Raw genomic sequence first — 20,287 nt, 5'->3', positions numbered from 1 at the left:
GATTAGAAGTAAGAATGGAAAGAATTGCCTTACTGAATTAGACTGGGTATTCCTCTAGCTGCATGTGCATAAATCCTACTGGTTTTAAGAGGTATTAGATATTTTTGGTGGGGAGGGGAAATGAAGGGCAACTCAGAAATACATATTTTATATTTTGATCTTGTCACAAGTTGTATGTTAAATTATACAATTGTAATAAATTGATAAATTGCTACTTTTTGCATCTTTTCACTTGGAGCAATGAAAATATAGTATGATTTCACTTTTGTTCACAGCTTCAGTTTCAAGTTTACATGTAATAAATGGGTGTTGCAGCTTGCTTGCAGATGAAAATGCTGTAGTGCTTGTTTCTGTTAGTTCATTGAAACAATTTCAGTCCATTTTTGTGCTGCTGGATAAGACTTTCAGAGTGATATGACTGTGTGCTTCATGGTTTAGATTCTTAATTTGTGAAACTTCAGAATATCTGAAGTTTTCGGAGTATGGTGCTTAGCAGTTTTCTCTGAAATGTCTTAAATTAAGCAACTGAAATTCCAAACTCAGGAAAAGTAAGCTTAAGTTAGGCCCAGGATTTCTTAAAAATCAGGTCTCTATAGCAGAGCAAGACAGAATATATTTCTGCTGTATATGTATTTGTGTTTCATTTTGATACTCTGTTTTGAAAATGCACATATTTCGTTTAAGTATTTGCCTGATCTAAGTGGAAACTCTTTTCTGTAACTGGAAACAAAATTGTATTATTTTTGTTTAGGGCATAAATATTTTTTCTTTTTTCTTTTTCTTTTTTTCTTCCTTTTTTATTTAAACCACTTTGCCCTTCAGTTTCTGAAACCAGGCGTTGAATTAAAAAACTAGCTATCATCCAGCTTCGGTCTGCAGTCGCGCATTTTGTGGTAGCAGTGCGTTGAGTTGGCCCTGCTTGCTTTGGTGCCTTGGAAAAGGAGGTTCACGGCAGTCATGTAAAAGGTAGAGTCGGGTACCAGCGGTGATGTCAAGCGAGCAGTGCATTGTGAGCAGCGCAAGGATCCTCCTGCAAGGCAGCGGGAGGTGCAGGGTGGTTTTAAATCAGTGACAGACTGAGGAGCCTGCTTTCCCAGTGTCTTGGCCTGTGTGTTACTGGTCTGCACAGATACCTTTCATCCTTCAAATTCATGCACCTGCCTAGCTTTGAGCAAATAGACATGCCAGCGTCCTTCAAAGCTAAGGAAGTCACACGCAAGCCTTGCAGGGTGGCCCCTGGGACAACCAGAGGTTTCAGCACGGAGGTTGCTCCATGCTGGGAAGGGGCTGAGGCTCACGTGCAAGCCTGTTCTCATGCACAAAGCAAGCGTGTGTGCGTACTTCCAGTAATGTTTTAAAGCTGGAGGTCGGCGACTCCCTGCGTGGCAGAGAGTGTGGCTGTGCTGAGCAGTGTGGATCATGTTCTTGAGAGCTCTGGGAACGCTGGCCCAAAGATGATTTGCTGGGTTTTCTTAAGTGGCAGGGAAAGGAGGAAAAAGCTGTTTGCTTGGCATGCTTTGTTGCCTTGGGTCAGGCTCCTCGCTGGAAGAGGCTAGGAAACAGCCGTGATAAATAAGTGCTATGTGTGAGAGGGAGTTCCCAGTTGGAGTTGGCGTTCGTGTTTCACTTGGATAAGTGTACCAGCAATACGTTTTCTGTTTTATGTCAAGTGCTTGGGCTGGCACGCTTGGTACTCCCCCTAAAGAAATGTAACTTAAGATATTGTTTTTTCCTTTACTTTAAATTAGACTGCCTATGAGGATTTTTTAAAAAATAAAATCTGAAATCGAAGTATAATTCATGCTGTTGTCCAGAACACAAAGGACACAAAGTATAACAATGAAAACTAACTCTACTATTGACAACTTATCTTTTGTTTTGTTTAAGTGTAGCATTTCATTTCATGTTAAAGTGATATTTTCAGCATAACTGTCATCCTTTAAATTATTAGTTGGCTTAGATGTTTTAAAATTTATTTTGTATATTCAGCCATTATAAAAATAAGCCAATTTTAAATAAATGAAAAATAACTTGTGAGAAACACGTAGTGTAAACCTGACAATTAATAATTCATATTTTCCACTTAAAAATCAGTCTTGTGCTTTTTTTCCCATTGCTTTTCTGTTTCTTCCTAAAAAAGCAGCCGAAGTGAAGACATTTAGTTTTCATATCAGAATGTGGCACTGTAACAACATTCATCTTATGTCTGGATTTTTTTCTGTTGTAACAACCGGTTGGCATGGTGCGGCATTAAAATTCAGATAGCATTGTGTAGAAATTTCTGCATAAATGCAGTATGAATTTGAATGTAAGTAACAGATGAGGGCTGCTAGGTTTTTGGTTTTGAGTTCTCAAAAGGGCAGGAGTCATTTAAAGATAAAATTATCAGCTTGAACATGTAAGGGAGGGTTATATAGATTTCCTAATTAATGCATCTTGGAAAATAAACAAAAGCAAAATGCTTGTCATTTGGTACTAATGTGGTGGAATAGTGTGGCAGCAGGATCCCTGCTTTTCACTCAGCCTCTCATAAAGATTCAACTTCACTTCAGCTGTAAAAATGTGCAAATTACATTACTACTACATGACTGACTTTTGTAATTACATTAAGCGATTGAGATAAATCCCAGTGCTGGGTTCCCAAAAGAATGCTTGCAGCTGTGTGATTTTCACATCTGATCCTATGGGTTGTTGTACCCAGCAATGCCTGCTTTTTTTTTTTTGCCTTTTTTTTTTTTTTTTTTTTTTTTTTTTTAGAGGAGTCTGTCTGGTTAAGGGGTCATGTTGGGCACAAGATGGAAGAATAAAGCAAGATTGCTTTCTAGGGTGTACCACCCAGAAATTTGTTTTGTGGAAAAGGTTAGTAGGCCATGATGATTTTCACAGAAAGGCAGGTGCAGTATTGTCCGTGTGGCACACTTGTGAGCTTCACATGGACATAATGCACATGTAGTACACAGAAACCATGCTGAGACATTGCGATCTGCGTGTCTGCTCATTTGCTGGAGAAAATAAATTGTTGTGCAGTCTTAAAAGTGAATATTATGCGTATTTTCTTTACAAAAGCCAAATTAGACATTGGTGGAGACATAAGATTGCATATTCAATTTTTTTATGGAGCAGTTAATTAAGTTGGTTTTTGTGGCAATAGAATGGGAAGGAAGAATATTTATTCTCAAATTTTATAGTTAAATTTATTGTTGGGAAGGTCAAGCAGAGCATTGAGATTTTGGTAGTAAGTTCAGCTGTGCAGATTTGCCAATGGATATAACTGATGTAAAACAAAGATTTAAAAATACATAATTTTACAGTACAAGTAATAGGTGTTAACTTGTAGGAAAAACAAGGTATGATGAATCACTTTTCAAATTTGCATTTGTCTGTGGATATTAGCAGTTGACAAAGAATCGTACTGAAAAAAAGATAATGTATTCTTTCCTAACTGATTTTCACTATTGCATAATTTGGAGCTTGAAGTTGTATAAGTCCATTCTATCTACTTAAAAATAAAATCAACTAGCAAAATAAAGCAGAATATGTTGATTCTCCAAATCTGAGATACACTTCAGCAAAAAGACATTTCTGTTGTTGGTCATAAATTATCTTTCAAGTTTACTTACTTGTTAGTGGCTGCTGTTAATTATACATGTTGCAAAGAAATGAGAACTGAATTATTGGCAAAAAACTTTTTAGACGTTCTCTCATTTTTATCCACAGATTCTTCCCTTTCCTGTCCATGTACTTATTTACTTGTGAGGTGTAGCATAAGTCATGGGAGCGTAGAGGATCAAAACTGGTGCTTGAATAGCTTGTTCTTTCACAGTGTGCAGATGTAGATTTTTAGTTTATAGCATTCTGGCAGAATCAGAGAAATAAAATCGTAGTTGTAATCTTTAATTTGGCAGGATTGTAGCACTGCAAGAGAAATTGGACTTTTAAAATGTAAAGCTAGTGACCATTTCGGAAGAGAACCGTGCTGTTTTTCCAAGTGTTAGATTCTCGTTGTCGTACAGTGTTGAAAAAAAAATTTAGATTTTTTAGACAAAAAAGGAGTGCCAGACAATTTAGTAGCATTTCATAATACAGCATGATGAGAACTTGGTAAAAGAAAGGCAATCTATTAACCTTGCTTTTACTGTGAAGACCTTCAGCTGAAGTACCAGAGTTGTATTCAATAGAAAAGGCTTGACCTTGGAATAAAAGTGCATATTCCTGGAACCCTCATTTATAATTAAAAAAAAAAAAAAGTTGCATTGAAAAGATGAGGAAAAATGCTTACTACCCTGGCTGAAAGAAAAATTGGATGTCGTTTATCTTTTTGCTTGCATACCATCTGCACCCCCAGGCACAGCTCAGTTTCAGCAAGGGCAGTACAGAAGTCCGTGTGCGCTGCAGACTTTTGAAATACTGGCAAAACAAATTGATAGAGAACCTGCGATAAGTTTTCTGAACGTCTTTTGCAAGTGGATGTGTCAGCACCGTGTGTGTTTGTACACCTGGTCCAGTGACTTGCTCTGATTCACGGACTGAATCGTTGCCTATGTTAACGCTGGGCTTAAGAATCTCAGTCACATAGCCATGAGGCCGGTGCTGTGCAGCTGTGGGACAAAACGATGTTCCCTGCCTCCGGAGGGCTTACGAGACAAGACTACAGGTGAGCAGAAGTAGGTAAAAATTACAAAAGCTGAAGAAAAGAGTGGCAAGACAAGAGTGCGTTGCAAGCAAGAGCTGTGGCAGAGGAGCAGTCTCTGACTGCTGTCCTCTTTCCTCTGGGTCTGGCGGGAAGGGGGGTTGCTAGCGTGGGGTGATGTCGGGAAGCTTTGCTGAGCACGAAGGCTGCACCTAAGGTCAAATGCAGCTGTCTGAGAGCCGAAGGAGTGAGTGCTGGAGGTGGACGTCGTGGTGGGACTGACCTGGTGCCAGGGAAGAGGTGGTCAGCAGGGTGAGATGAGTCAGACGGAGAGCTGGGCAGTGGGTCTTGGCTGAGTGCTCCAGTAGGGCATCTCTGCAGCCAGATACGCCTTGTTGAGGGAAAAGGAGGTTGCGGTGATCAAGGCACAACTTGGGTGAGAGTTTTCCCTGCGTGACTGGATTAGAAAGGCCACTGCTACAACAAAACTGCAGAAGGAGTCTGACAGAGGCGTGCAGTCTGAATGTGTGAGCCCCAAAACAGTCGCTGTCCGATACGCTGTCCCTGCTGTGGGCTGATGGCCACAGTGCCTGAGAAGGGCAGAGAGGTTGAGGGGCACCATGTCAACTCTCAAAAAGATGTAATAGTGAACTGCAGACAGAAATCAATCTATGAATTTAATTACTTTTGTGCTTGTCACCTGCCTTGCTCTTGTGAACATTAACGGGGTCCTTGATAACCGGTATTGCTGCATGCAGCTGGATGCCTTGCAGTACTTCTTTTCTCAAAGCACTGTTTGGCCAGGAGCTGAAGGCCCTTGTGCGCAGCAGCAGATGACAGCCATTTCGATGGAATCCTTCTGCTGGGGTCCTTGTTGTGTCTATACTGGCACAAAAGTCACTTTTCATATCCAAAAGCACGCCTGTTAAAACATTACAAGATTGCAAGATTGTGTGGGCAAGAGTCTTTGGAACAGTTCAGTGCAAATTCACTTTAAAAAATTACATATTACCCTTTTGATTAATAACATGCTTGTAGCCTTGGGTTAATCTCGCAGAAGGACCCTCCAGCCCCAATCTGTAGAAGTATTAGCTATCACAGTCATTACCAGCATCTTCTATTAAGACTGACCAACTCTTCACATGTCAACTAAACATTCAGCTTCAGGCCTGTCTGTCATTTATCACTGAGCTGGAGACACTGAGCAGAGTTAAATTAAAAACTGCTGTCCCTCCTCTGGCTCTGTATATGTCCTTAAAAATATCTGCATGGTCTAAGTGAGGCAACAGATAATGTTTATAATGGCAAAGCAACATTTTTCTGTCAAGACTTTTTCACAGATAAAAAAACCTGGTAAAATGTGACATGGATTGTGTTTGTAAAATCGATTAAAAAATCAAGAGGCAGTAATTAAAACCTTCTGAATGAAAGTAGGTTCCTAGACTTCAGTAACAACATACAGGCCTTTTCTTAATTTAATACTACTTCTCCTTATCCCTATACTAATTATCCAGCTTTGTGGCAATTGGATGTCTGGTTCTCATTTATTGTGTTTTATAATTGCGTATTCATCCAGCTCTTATCGCAAAGCTGGATGCTTCGGCTTTGTTTCCCCCTCCCCCCCCCAAATAATTTCCATGTAAGGTTCAGCAAATGGAACCTTGCTACTTGTGTGAAGCTGCCATTTAACCATGAAGTGAAATGCTTTTATCGAGTTTGCCCTGCAGATATGGTCCGCTGTGGCAGTGCTGTCCATATTTGGTGGCTGTGCAAGGAGAGCCAGGTGGTGCTGCAAAGCATAGCACAGTGAAGCGTGGACAGATCTAGGTTTGACATTTGTCATCCTGTACTGCTAAAGGGAAGAGAAAAATCTGCTTTTCCATATGCTTATGCTTTAATTTTTGCCTGCAGTTTTGTCCAGATGGCCTTGTGAACATTGTTTACTTTAAGATGCTGTCCCAGATGTTTTTGAATGCCGATGGATAAATGCAACAACTGTGGTATACTAATACACAAATTATTTACACAATTTTGGCTTTTTTTTCCCCCATCTTTTTTTTTTTTTTTTTCTTTTTAACCATCTCTTCTCCCCAGCACTTCTCTGTATGGCACACTTTTCTAAGGGGAAGAAGTCTCCACTTATTACATTTCTGAGAGTGAGCAGTGCCATCGAGTTGCAGACACTTGGAGCTCCCGGTCTCCTGCTACGATTCTTTGGGAGCTCTGCGTGGGTGGATGAGTCTCAGACACTGTAGCGTGCCCCTCGTAAGCACATCAATTAAAAGGTGTTGTTGCACGAGACACATAAACGGGTGACTCTTTCAGGGTGTGAGCAGCTCCCAAGCTATTTGTCATTCGTTGCATTCAGAAACGCTTTGTCTGCTTTTTCAAGGAGGACTTGGTGTCTTACTTTGCCCTTGTACTGTCTTAATTTTCCACATGATTGGAAAGGAGGATATTTTAAAGCTGTGTAAGCAGTATTACCAAGAACATTTAAAAATGTTTTTGAACAGCAAAGCATCTCTAACTGTGTTTTGACAAACTCAGGTACGATTTGGAAAAATAATTATGCCTTGACGACATTATAGGGTGCAGACAGACTGCATCAGAAGCTTGTTGCCAGATACAATAGATATTTTAATGACTTATTTTTTATTTAATTATAGTTTTTCATCTTCTAAGCAAGAAACTATCAAGAAGTGTACATAAAAGAACCTTTTGGCATGAGCATTTCATTAACATAAATAGGTCTGTTAGTTATTTCTCAAGAATACTTTAATGAGACTTCAATGTGAAACTCATTAGAACAAATACATGAATTCATATGTCAAGACAGAGATTGCAGCATCACAGTTCTTGGCATCTATTAAGTCCATAACTCGTTTACATTGACATGCATTGTTAATCAATATTTAAGACACTGCAGATGTCAGTAATGTTCATATTTAGTCCTGCAATCATGACAATATGAAAGTTGCTAGTAGAATTTGAGGCTAAATATTGTTATCTCAAGTCTTTCCGTTACCTCTAGGCTACAAGTTAATGACTGTCTAACTTTGCTGCCCCTCGTCTATTTAAATAATAAGGGAAACAGGGAAATACATGCACGTAATACTGGTAGCATATTCCATTGCAGTTTTATCAAATTTTTGTTGTTTAAAATTAAAACAGCAGCATCGTATGCTTTGGCTTGTGTTAGCAATTCCTCAGGCTGTCACAAAGGGAGGCACGTGGAGGAGCGAACGTTGCGTTTGGGGAAACCAACAGCAACTCCAATTTGGCTGTGGCCTGACTTGTACAAGGCAATTCAAACTGAGTGCAATAATTGGTAAAGAGTTGCAGCATCCAGGTGGTAACTTTTGGTTACCTCTCTTAAATGCACCAAAAAGCAGCCTTTGTGTGGTGTTTCTAGTGGTCTAATGAACGTACGTCTTAACTGCCTATTGTTAATAAACTAACAGAGCTTGTTTTACTTTATTTATTGCTTGGGTAATTGAAGAAGTTACAGTCTTATCAGACAGTATGATTATTGCGGAAGGTTTCGTCAGGTATATGCAGTTGTTGGGGGGATTTTTTTTTTTCCCCAGGCGTCTAACTGCTGATGTCTCTTTTTTTTTAACCCAAAGATTACGTAAAGCAGCTTAGAGTACCATCAAGGTATCTTTCCACATATGTTAAAAATTATAAACATAATTCGTGGAAGGACTGAATTGATTAAACTATGCAATTATATAGTAATTTTAATCTATAGTTTAATTATAGGTTCATCAAAAGTCATCCGACTCCGTGAAGAAAACAGTGAAACAAGTGAAATACTGAAAGGAAAAAGTTCTGGTAATGGTGCATCAGTTCCAGTTAAAGGAATAAATAACTTAGGAAATACGTGCTTTTTTAATGCTGTCATGCAGGTAAGATGAAAAGATGATACAGCTTTCTCTTAATAGATTTCAGAAATACTTAATCTGTGTAAACTGTGGGCTTCAGAAGAGACTTTGACTCTTACCAATCTTCAGTCTGCTTTCTGAAGGGCCTTTTCAAATTCTTTTTACTCCTTGCTATCCAAGCAATATTTCCTGTTACAACAAAAAAGAATTCCTGGATCAGTAGCCTTTTTCACAGTAATGAGACCAATGAAAATGTCAAGTGTTTTATACACTGCATATGTGTGTGGGTTGTATTCTAGCATATGGTTTTATTTGTAGTTCAGCATTAGGGAGCTATGAGTAATGCACGGTATTTACCATACTGGTGGGTGGGAAAAGTGGTACTTTGTGCACAGCGTAAATGTCTGCACAGTGCATTGTGATGATTTTTAAACCCCTACAATGGATGCAGTTATAAAAGTACTTTTATTGATGAAGGTGTTTTTTTTCTGATCAGAAAAAGTGGAATGAACTATAGTAATAAAATTTTATTGACTTTGAATGTATAACTAATCTAACATACTCAAAAAAGCAGCAGCCTTGTCGGGTTTTATATTGGACCATCCTATGCTTGTCAGTTGAGCAGAGACATCTGCACGTCTGCAGACAGGAGTGAACAGTTGAGAGAAAACTGCTACAAAGGTGTTCTGAACTGGCACTCTGCCTTGTGCTTATGGTCGTGATTACAAAACTCAGCAAGCAAATAGTAAATTTATAAGGAGTAGAATTACTCCAAATTGTTCTCTGTCCCTACTTAGGGCATTGTAGAAACCTAAGTGATCTGCAGTCAAAGTTAACCAAAAATAAAGAAAAAAAGTGGAGATGGGTTGAGTTGATTTCTCTCTTAAATTCAGACAGGTGATGCTTTTCAGTGTGTCAAAGCTTTTGTGCTTCTTGCGGCATGATGAAGGGGACTGCAGAGTTTAAAAGAAGCAAATGATTTCTGACACAAATGTCCTCACCTTAAAAAAATAAAAATTAACAAATCTTGTTGTTCAACAAAAATAACAAAGTTATTATTAGGAAACTATTTTGGAATTACAGAAACAGAAGAGGATACAATTTTAGGATAAATCTGAGATCAATGATCTTGGTTCTTATAAGGGTGATACTTGCTTTTTCTAGTGGTCTGTTTAAAACTCAGTTGTACGTTATGAAATATATCTGGTTTCATCTATCCCTGAAGCTAGAATTTATAACTAAAGAAAAATGTATAGTTGAAAGATCAGCCTGTGTTTCTTGGATTTGTTGTTTTTCCTTTAAGAACTTGGCACAGACTCACATACTAAATGAACTGATGTATGAGATGAAGGAGAAAGGAACAAAGTTAAAAATCTGTCATACTTCAGACTCCCAATTGGTAAGTATGCGGTGAGAAATATAAATTTGGGGAAATGTGGGAAGAAGCTGGAGGATAGGAAATGGCATCTGTGTTAAAGACACACTCTTACTCTTCCGTTTCTTTTGCCTTTATGATATCTGTGAACTCATTCCTTTTACAAAACTAATTATTCAGCCCTGGAGGAGGAGGCATAATCACTTCCTTTCACATTTGTGACATTGAAGTAGCAAATAATGCTGGACCTTGAGAAAGAGTGGCTGGCTTATTTTTGTTTCCTAATAAATTTCTTCGGTATGAATGTATGACACAGGAAATAGTATATTTGGTTCTAGAAAGTGTTCATGAAATATTTTATTCCAGTCTGTCCCAGCCCTTCATTGATAAGGCTTGTAAAATTTATGTGCTTCACAGGCCGGGGGACTGAACTGAGAGAAGCAAAATTTAAGCGAGGACCAAATTTCTTGTCCTCAAGCTCATTGCAGGCATGTGGGAAGGAGACTCCTGTGGTTATTATCAAAAGAATATGCTGCTGTCCCTTGTCATGTCTTAGAGACTTGGGTTTTCATAATATGTTGTTGGCAATAAGGATAATACCCCTTTGCCTCTGCTAGCGAAAGAAAGCAGTTAACAGAGGAATTTTATTATTTTTTTTAATTTTCTTTTTCTGCTGTTTGCTGGGAGCTTTCTGGTGGCAGGGAGGGTTGAGGTGTGGGGTTCTGTTTCAGATGCCTCTGAAATGATGATTTCTGTATGTTGCCGTCAGTGATGTTCATAACTTCTCCAGGCAAGAAGAGTGTGAAACTCTGTGTTGCTGTCTATATTACCTCCAGTGGCACTTCTGAGCGGTAACATGTTTCACCAAGTTATCCTGAGCCACAATGGAGGTCTGCAGTTTGTTTGTGCCCAGGGGCTTAGAAAGCCAGGGGTACGTTGGCTTATGCTTGATGTGAAACTTGCACAACCATAAGGTTAGAAGATTTATTTTTTGTTTAATGACAATGCTTACAATGTAAATAATCTTTGGAGCAGACTGTGTTTTCTGATCTTTGTATATCAACACAGGATTAGAGGGCTGCAGTAGTCTAACTAATAGTAATGTAGAAAGTCCCAGCTTTCTGCTTGGTGAAGGGCATTTTTCCACCTGTTGATAGTGTGTATAATGCAAGTACTTTATATTTGTGTGTATCTGTAGTGCTTATGTTTTGTATGGATCTGCTTTGTGGATGAGGCAGCCTCTGTAACTGTTTGTCCAACATTTGTAAGCTTTTTTTTGTGAGAGTCAGGCCAGCTAGTAGGAAGCACTGTGGCCATCTACGAGCCTGGGAGTGTCTTAGGGAGAGCTGGCGATGTGTACTCGAGATGCACATGGCATGTAAGCAGTGCAGGAGAGTGTCTCCTGCACTAAGACTGGCTCGGGTGGCTGCTGGCTGGCTTCTTCCAGCCCCAGGACCTGCTGGCCAGGGTGAATCTCACACCAGGAGAGGCTGTGCGGGATGCACCCTGTGCTTGTCCCCCGCCAACACGGTGGACCCATGGGGTCTGCTGTCAGCCTCTGCTGCCAGCCACTGCCGGTACCTTCCAGGCGCCTGGTTCCTGGAGGAACAGGGTATGTTTGTTTTTGTGGCTGTTGGATGTGTGGAAATTTTGGTGCGTGGCTCAGGTCAGAGAAGCTGGCCAGCCCTTCCCTAAGGTTGAGTAGACAGAGTGCCACTGAGCTCCATCTTACGCTGGCCAACGAAGGAGGTCACCTGTGTTGTCTCTCCAACTGAATTTCAGTGCACGTGGGAGTAAGAGTAAAGCAGGTAATACAGGAGGTAGTCTGGTTTTGCAAGAATCAACTGGCTTATTGATACACCTATTTCCAAAACTATTGTTAACGAGCCAATTTGCTCGACAAGAATTGTTTGGTTTGGCAACTATTACTGCTTAAATAAGCAGCTTTCTCTTCAACTATTTCAATCATGTAGTGACATCAACATTAGAAAAAAATGACAAAACAAACACTCTAAGACTGAAAGTTACATTATTCTTTGTCATAAATGTACTAATTTGAAATAAGTCTTGTGTGTCATTAACTTTGAAATCTGATGTGCAATTTACCTTTGCTTTGAAGGATCCTTTGGTGGTAAACCTCTCCAGCCCAGGACCCTTGACTTCAGCGATGTTCTTGTTCCTTCACAGCATGAGGGAGGCTGGAAAAGGTCCTCTTTCTCCCAAGGTGCTGTTCAGCCAGCTTTGTCAAAAGTACGTATTGTCAGTATCTTTTACTTGTTTATTTATTTTTAATTTCTAGTGATAAGTTTCTAAGCGTGCCATGTCTGTTGTCCTTCCTAAGGTGCCGTGAGATTTTTACTGGGAAGTCCAGAAAATGTCTTCTTCATGTTTTAAAGTTGCAGGGCTCCTTGTTGCGCTCCATGGTTGTACCTGCTTTTCATGAATCGTATGGCCCAGTCCATGACCACTAATTTTCAATGGGCTTTGAACTGAGCAGGAGGGGGCAGAAGAGGGCATGGTAAAACTGAAGAAAATAGAATTAACTTTCAAGTTTTGTTGTATTTTAGCATAAAGCTGTGCTAATACTGCAAAGTGTATGTAGGTATTTTGAAAAAAAAAAGGGTAAGCTTTTAAATGGGAAACCTCTGCTATGATGTCTGACCTTGGCATCAATTCAAAATTAAAAAGGGTTTAACAAGTAAGGACTTGAAGCAGTACTGAAATGGCATATGGCTCCAGATTGCAAAGAGCTTACAAGCCCTAAAGAAACTCCTGTTTCTTGGTGTGGAAAATGTTTACAGTGGTGCTTTGTAGGTGCCTTCAATTATGATGCAAACAATCTTGCTTTTTAAAACACCTGTAGAAGACATTTAAAAGTTGATACAAATATTTACATATTGACTTTACAAGTAGAAGAGGATGTAAGAGTAACTGGAGGATGGTATAGCTGAATCTCACATTAAAAAAGATTAATAATGCATGTTAATTTATTTGCTACAGTATTATTGTATGGAATTTTAAGTGTTCTGCAGCAAGAGAGTTAGGAGGAAGGTTGCAGCCTCCTACCATGGCATTTCAGGGCAACCTCACTGTGCAAGCATGGGTTTAAAATACGGTTTAAAGAAACAAAAGCTTTTAGACTAGAGCAAGGACAATTTAATTCTAGTAAAGAAATCAGTTACTACTTTTTCTTTATCCTCAAAATTCAACTCCAGAAACTTAATATTATATTTTTTCTATTGTACTTGACTTCCTTTTGATTCTTTTGAGCTGTAGAAGGAAATGTGTATAAAGTGTCCTTACAGTGATTTTGAGTCAAACAGCAGTGTTCTCTGTTTAGCTTTATCTACCGGGAAGAAAAATGTATAGAGAAGAAAAATATATTGTTTCCTTACTCCTCCTCCTATTTCGAGGCTGACTCAAAAATGTGATTATAAGAACAAAATTTGATCGAGAAATAGAAAGGAAATGATTAAATAGGAATAGTAGGTATTTTCTCTGTAAGTATTAAGGATAGAAGGGAAAAGATGATGTAAAACATGTTTTGAAGCCCACCTTAGCAAACTCATTGTAAAATACTCACGATGCATTGCACTTCAGATGGCATTGTATTTTTGAAGTGATAGCTGTTTCGTATCTGCTGTGTGGTAGTGTTTGTGTAGTCATCAAGTGGTTTAGTGGTTGGACTTGGTAGTGCTAGGTTAATGGTTGGACTCGATCTTAAAGGTCTTTTCCAACCTAAACAATCCTACAATTCTATGATTTTAATGTGAGCAGGAGACTTTTGCTGTTTAGACATGTATCTGTCAGCTTCTGCCATCTCTTGCTTTCATCCCTACTTCTTTCTTTTGTTAGCCTTGCAGAACACAAATTTGGTACTAGAGCTAGTAAAGGATTTATATCTATAACAAGTGTCAGCCACATCCTGTTAGCAAGAAGTTGGGTGTTCAGGGGCAGTAAGTGGCTGCACAGGTATGACAGCTTTTGGTCTTTTGATTATTTTGTTATTGATGATGTAAGCAAGAAAGAAGAAAGGGAGAATTTCAGCAAAGTCAGCAGTCTGCAGCGGTGGAAGTAGGAGAATGGGAAATCTTTATCCTTGCAAACGGAATACATTTACTACATATTAAACAGTATGAATGCAGTGTTCTGTCATGCCATTTTTACAAAGCCTTTTTTCATCTGTTAAAGTCGGCTTTCTAGTCTTCAGCAAAGCTGAAATGAAAGAGAGAGCATGGCAAGATTGCAGGAGTCCCAGCTAGGAAGAAGTCTGTGTTGCTGCAGCATTCTCCGTTAAACTGCTTTTTGAATCCTGCCACGAAGTCATGTTAATAAAGTGATCTTAACAGCATGCACTACTGGTGGTCTTCACCTGCATTAGCATGAACCCTTTTTACTTAACAAGTGAAGTTCAAACAGCATCTTTCCTAAAGAGATGACAGGATAAATGTGTAAAAGGAAGAATTACACTGAAAAAAAAAAGTTCATATTTCAGGGAGATACGTTAGAGACAAGTCAGTTAACTACTGGGCACAGAGAAGGACTTCTAAATAATAATGTTTTGGTTTGATATATTTTACATAAAAGTTTGCTGACTCCAGTTGTAACCTCAGGGGTTTTTCTTGTTTGTTTGTTTGTTTTTTAAATTTATTCTTTCCCCATCACAGATCTTGCTATCTCAATCCTAGCCTACAGTATATGACCATACCTTTCTTCACTAAAGAATTTATGAAGCAGATTGTACAGATAGTATAGGATGTACTTGTCTGTGATATCAAGAGTTGGACTCAGTGACCCAGGAATTGTCTTCCCAATCTTTACCATAACGTTATTTTGAGTAGTTGCTTGTATCTTGCACAACAGGGACAGACACCTTGAGTGGTCATACAGAATATTGACTTTTTACTTAATACTTAGTATAGTCACTTCCAAATCCTACTAGGCTTCTTACAGATATGAATGGTTGAAATGCTGAAGCTGTCAGCAGATGATGGTGTGCTGCTGTTCTTTATGTACTTAGGTCTAATTGTCAGGACTGTTATATTATGCTATCTGGCCAAAATGTAACACAGCAATTTTCTAATAACATTTTTCTCATGTGTAGCAGAAGGCTGATCCTTAAAAAATGGTTGCTTTTCCGTTATGACACAATTGAATTATATATATACAAATATATATAAATTTTGATTAAATTGGTATTGATGAGTTTGGGTGGTTTGTTGTTTTTAGTCTCCTAGCTGAATGGTGACATATTTTCGTGCTGAATCAGTTGATGCAAGGTATAGTAAAGGTAGCTGTATAAATTTAACATGTGACACTTGCCCTCATTTCCAGTTCAATGCTGGAATAAAACTTCTGAATTTGATGCCCAGAGTTGCTTTTTTTGTAGGACTTGTAGGACTTCAGGACTCTGCCTGCTTCAGGTGTTACAGAATGAGTTTGAATGCTCACATTTGAACTGGGCATCCTTACTCAAGAACTGAGAAGTGCTCAGTGAAAGAAGACCTAAGAAGGCAGGGAAGGAAAGAAGAGCTAAAACGGAGTGGGCAAAGGCACGTAGGAATGCGGTTAGGTGTGGGCAGAGAGCCTCTAAGAAAGGGATCCCAAAACCTACAAGTGAGAAATTGCAAGCGGATGCGTGTTTGCTGCTCAAAAGCAGTAAGAGAATTGGGACACAGTCCTTTCAGCTGCAGACTGCTTCTTTAAGAGTCGAGGGAGATCATGGCATGAAGTTCATCCTCTTGTGTATGAAAGGGTATTTATGGTGCTTTCTTTTTTATTAAATAACAAAAGAAAAAAATGATACCGAGTGTTAATTTTATCAAGTGGTGGGGTAGCCAGGTTGAAGAAGGGGAGAAGAAAAAAGAAATGGGTGAGTCTTTCTATAGCAACTGTTTAGCGTCTGGTACTAATTCATCCACTGTTAATTTTGTTAGTGTTGCAGCTGTCAGATGTTTTGCGAGGACAGATTGTGAGCATAGCTACGGGGCCCTTCTGTTGGTTTTCCACTATGCTGAATATCAGGACTGCAGACTTCTGACTTATCTGGAGACTTAGTGACTAATGCAACACTGATGTATTAAGAGGACGTAAAATTTATTTCCTTTATTTGTTATGATTGAATAATTTTTTTGGTGGAAGAAGGCTTAGATTTGTGTAGTATGTAAATGTTGCAGCATGTAAGTGATGAGTCCAGAAAGCAGTTACAGAATTTAGCTGCTTCAAACCTCCACCAAATAATTATTTATAGGAGTATTATATTGCTACATTAACAGCAGGAAAAATAATTGCCACCAAAGATTTTATTGGTGGTCAGAAAGATATACATAGGTCTTCACTGCCCAAGGAGTATTCATCTTTCCTTCTCGGGTGCAGAAAGTAGAACTGAAGACAGAGGTTTATGTGGGACTGACAGAACGGAGGACATGAGCAGTTGGGACTATTGATTAGTTTTGGAGGGAGACCTAAACAGTGCTTGGAGCATTCCACATGTATCACTTCTGAGAGGAAATGCTAAGGGAACTGAGGTAATGTTGTACAAGATTTAAGGGGTGAAGGGAACAGAATTTTTCTCATTAATTAGGAATCTTTTTGAGGCTTTTCTTTTGAAATAATATTGCTGTAGAGAAAAATCTTTTTAAGAAAAGATTTCCTACTTGCTTATTTTCCCCATTTGACTTTTACCATTTAAAGAGAATAGCAGCAGAACATGCTTGATGTTTCCTTGACCAGTTGTGAAGGATTATTTTGGGTCCCTCTTGTGCCTCGCTGATGGTGCTGCATCATGTTCAGGAGCTCTGACAGAGGAGATTGAATCTTCTTCTCCATGCAGCAGCAGCTGAGCGATTTGCACGTCTTTATTTCAGTTAACCTTGTCAGAGTTTCCTTAATTTTAGGAACAAGTTAACCAAGCTGGATGGATGAGGTTTATGAGTGCAAAGTAGATTAATTGTGTATATAAATAGTGTGCATTGGCAGGAATCATCTGCACTTGTTCCTGAGTTTTGTGTACACTTCTTCCACTCAGGAGGAAGACCTGCGCAGCATTTTGGACAACTCAAGTATTTGCAATGTGTGCGGTGTTGGTGAGCTACATAAGCAATGTTTGTAGATACAATGAAGGAGAAAACCAGTAATTTCATTAGGTACGTTGGAGGTGTATCCTCAGAAGCAATGCTCATGTTAACCAGAATAGAGCGTTACAAGATAAAGCCAGTTTGGAGCTTTAGGGAGAGATAACAAAAATAGGAAACCTTCATGTGAAGAGGGACTTGAATATTGGCAGTTTAGGCAGGAGAGGACACGAAAATGAGGCATGACAGCAAGAGAAGACAATAATGATTGAAGATAAATTAGCTGTGCTTATTTAACTGCCCTCGTAAAAGTTCAAGGAGCTGTCTGTGAAACTGAAAAGCAACAGATTTAGTGCCGGGGAAAAAAAAAGGTTTTTCAAACAGTTTTTAGAGCTAACTTGTGGAACTGGCTGTCACAGACTGCTCTTGAAAATCTTAGCAGGACTTAAAGGAAGAAAGAAGAATTAGACATCCATATAAAAAGAAAACTTTTTTTATAGGGATGCAATACCTCACACATAAAGGCCTTCACTTGGCTACCAGCTGGCAGGAAGACATTTCCCCAGACAGGTATTTCCATTACTCGCTAGAGAGAGACGTATTTTCCCTCTGATGGTCAAGTGGGAAATGACTCTGTTGTAGCGTGTCAGCTATTATGTCTGTTCAGAGCTACTCCTAACAAGTGCTTTTTGCTCAGGTACCAGAGATCCAGTGCATTGCAAGAAAGCGATGGTGCTTCATTTTCTCTTTTGGGGGAAGGTGGGACAGAAAAAGATGAAAGAAATCAGCCAGCATGTCCAAAGGAGAGCTCAGTGCTGTCTGTCGCTGCCATTGAGATAGGACAGGCATGCCTGGTGTTATTTGTTAGTTGGATGTGGGGGCAATCCCCATGTTTAGTTGGGTTTTTTCCTACCAAGCACCTAGTGGTAGCAGGACTGTTATGTCTGTGGGACAGGTTTGAGATAAGATTAATCATGGAGATTAATCATGCCGTAGGATTTTACTTTCTTTTCTGTCATAGTGCTGCAGATAACTTGGGATCACTAATGAGAATGATTGCTTTAGGAAGAACAAAATTTTGCATTCTAGCTATTCTGTCATGAGAGTGGATAAGTATTTGATGGTGTCACTGGGAAGGGTAAGTCCTGTGAATTGTGGTAACTTTTATAAACCGGCCCTTTGCATGCCTTTTTTTGTAACTTGCATTGGTAACAGATCAGTCTTGAGAGCTGAACATCTTTATCTGCAGATAAGCAAAATTTCTTCTTTCAGGCTAACATTAAGTAAACATTTTACTTTGCTTCTCTATAGTGTACTGCAGTATTAAAGGGGTTCCTCTGCATTTTGCACTACTGGAACGGTATGTTCTGTTTCCAGGCACTTATTGTTGTTTCTAACGTTTTCCAAGGTATTAAACTATCTTGTGCTCAAAGATAGCAATTATTGAAAGGATGATTTTGGAGAGGATTTTTGTTAGAGAAGTAAAGGTATGGCAGTTTTGTGCGGTATGATTGAATGGCTGTAATTATATCCTAGTTTTGCTTTTGAAGAACAGCTTAGTTTCGTTTAAATAAATTTAAGATAGGAATTAAAAGTATTAATGCTTGGAGGACTGGGTTTGTTTGGGGTTTTTTTTCCCTTTTTTTTTTGTTATTAAAACATTCTAGGAGGTAGATCATCATGGAAAGTATTTCTTTAACTGACAGTCAAGCAATTCTAACCGGTCTCCAGATGAGTGACCGGCTAGATAAGTAGTATGCATGTAGATGTCACAGTTGTCCTTCACCACTTATGGCCATTAGCAGGAGTTCAACCTGTTCTGTCATTATCCTGCTGACACTGTACAACAGGTTGTATCGCATTGGCACTGGCTTCCATATGTCAGCACATCTGTGAGCGGTCAACTCAACCAACCATCTTCAAGTCCCCCACTTTTGCCAAGGATCTTGCTTGAAGCATGTTTTCAAGGAGACGAGAGCGCACATCTTTTAGTTGTCAGATTTCTGTGTATCAGCACGGATTAATTCTTTTTTTTTTTTTTCCTCTTAATACTGGCTTATAAGTGTAAGAAGTTTCCAGTAAATGCATTGTGTGGTGTGAAATTCCCTCTCTTCTCTTCTGTTATTGTTGTTTTTTTGGTTTTCTTTTGTGGCTTCCCCCCAAAACCAAATGCACTAATCTGAAATGTTTTTCCACAGAACACCAGATATTTAGAGTTATAACAACATTACATAGCATGCTTTTTGCATGAATGACGGATTAACTATATGTTAAACAGTGTTAACAATGACATCGTTTGTCAGTCAAAATAAATGAATCAAACCTTACATAGTGTCTTTACAAGTCACTTTCCTTGCCACTTCACTTTTAAAGTGGTAGCTGTTATATTCCCATCATCCTTGTTTGCATTAAAATTCAAGCATGTAAATTTATGGGAGGTTGGAAGAGGGCTTAATACAAGCACAGAGAAGCCTAAATAATCTTGCACATGCAAAAAGAAAAAAAAAAGACTTTAAAAAGAATTCTTAAAAAAATCACCTGGCATCTGCTGATTCCAGATTTTATAGTAAGCCTCATAGTGGAGCAGCATCATTAAATCATTTTTAACTAGGGATATTGTCAACTTTGTGTCAAAAAGTAGGTACGAAATACAAATGTGAAAGTATCATATTTGTAAATATGAAGAGGTTGTTTTGCATATGCAGGTCCAGATTTATTCCACTTAATTTTAGGTGCTGACCTTAGATGCCTCATCAGCTTAGATCCTTCTCCAGTTACGTTCCCAAGTGCCTCCAGCAAGCAGTTTAAGACGGAGACCCGTGTATCACTGTACTGCCGGTAGCCCAGGGCTGCTGTGCCCTAACTTGGCATCTTGACGTCCTGCCCAGCTTTAAGTTTTGCTGTTGTAGGCACGTTGTACATCTGATGCATTTTCCGATCGCCTTTAATTCCTCCTGTCTGTGAGCAGAAATTTCTGAGGCAAACCTGAGCAGCTTTTAGTGTATGAATGGGAAAGAAACCTCACCTTGAGGAGCACTAGGACAGCTGAAAGAGCATGGCCAGGCAAGTAAGATTATTGTGCCTTGAGAAAATACTGATATGTATCTACAGCTTGATGCCCTTGTTAGCCAGAGCAGGCAATCTGGGGCTGAAAATGAAAACTGGCTCAACATACATTTAACAAAATTGAGTAGCTGAGTAAGTAGTTGTTTTTTCTGGCCGCTCTGACAGTTTGATAAAATTGCTGTTTGAGCTCTGCTCAGCCAGTTGTCTCTGCCAGAATTTGGAAGGGGTGCACATGGTCATGCCTGCATGTACTCTTCCC

At 39.1% G+C, this 20,287-nt stretch overlaps 1 protein-coding gene across 3 annotated transcripts in view; it reads left to right on the top strand.

The window, feature by feature from the left end:
* USP45 (ubiquitin specific peptidase 45) overlaps nt 1-20,287 on the top strand; it is a 58,578-nt gene that overhangs the window by 17,793 nt on the left and 20,498 nt on the right. For all 3 annotated transcript variants that reach the window (XM_054821687.1, XM_054821689.1, XM_054821692.1), the window contains exons 6-8: nt 8,393-8,538; nt 9,818-9,913; nt 12,009-12,139. In XM_054821687.1, the coding sequence (XP_054677662.1) occupies nt 8,393-8,538; nt 9,818-9,913; nt 12,009-12,139 (373 nt within the window). The remainder of the gene's footprint in view (nt 1-8,392; nt 8,539-9,817; nt 9,914-12,008; nt 12,140-20,287) is intronic.

Source organism: Grus americana, chromosome 3 (genome assembly GCF_028858705.1).
Source record: "Grus americana isolate bGruAme1 chromosome 3, bGruAme1.mat, whole genome shotgun sequence".
NCBI classification, from domain to species: Eukaryota; Metazoa; Chordata; class Aves; order Gruiformes; family Gruidae; genus Grus; species Grus americana.
Note: the sequence above shows the minus strand (reverse complement) of the source record. Positions and strands in the feature narration are given on the sequence as shown.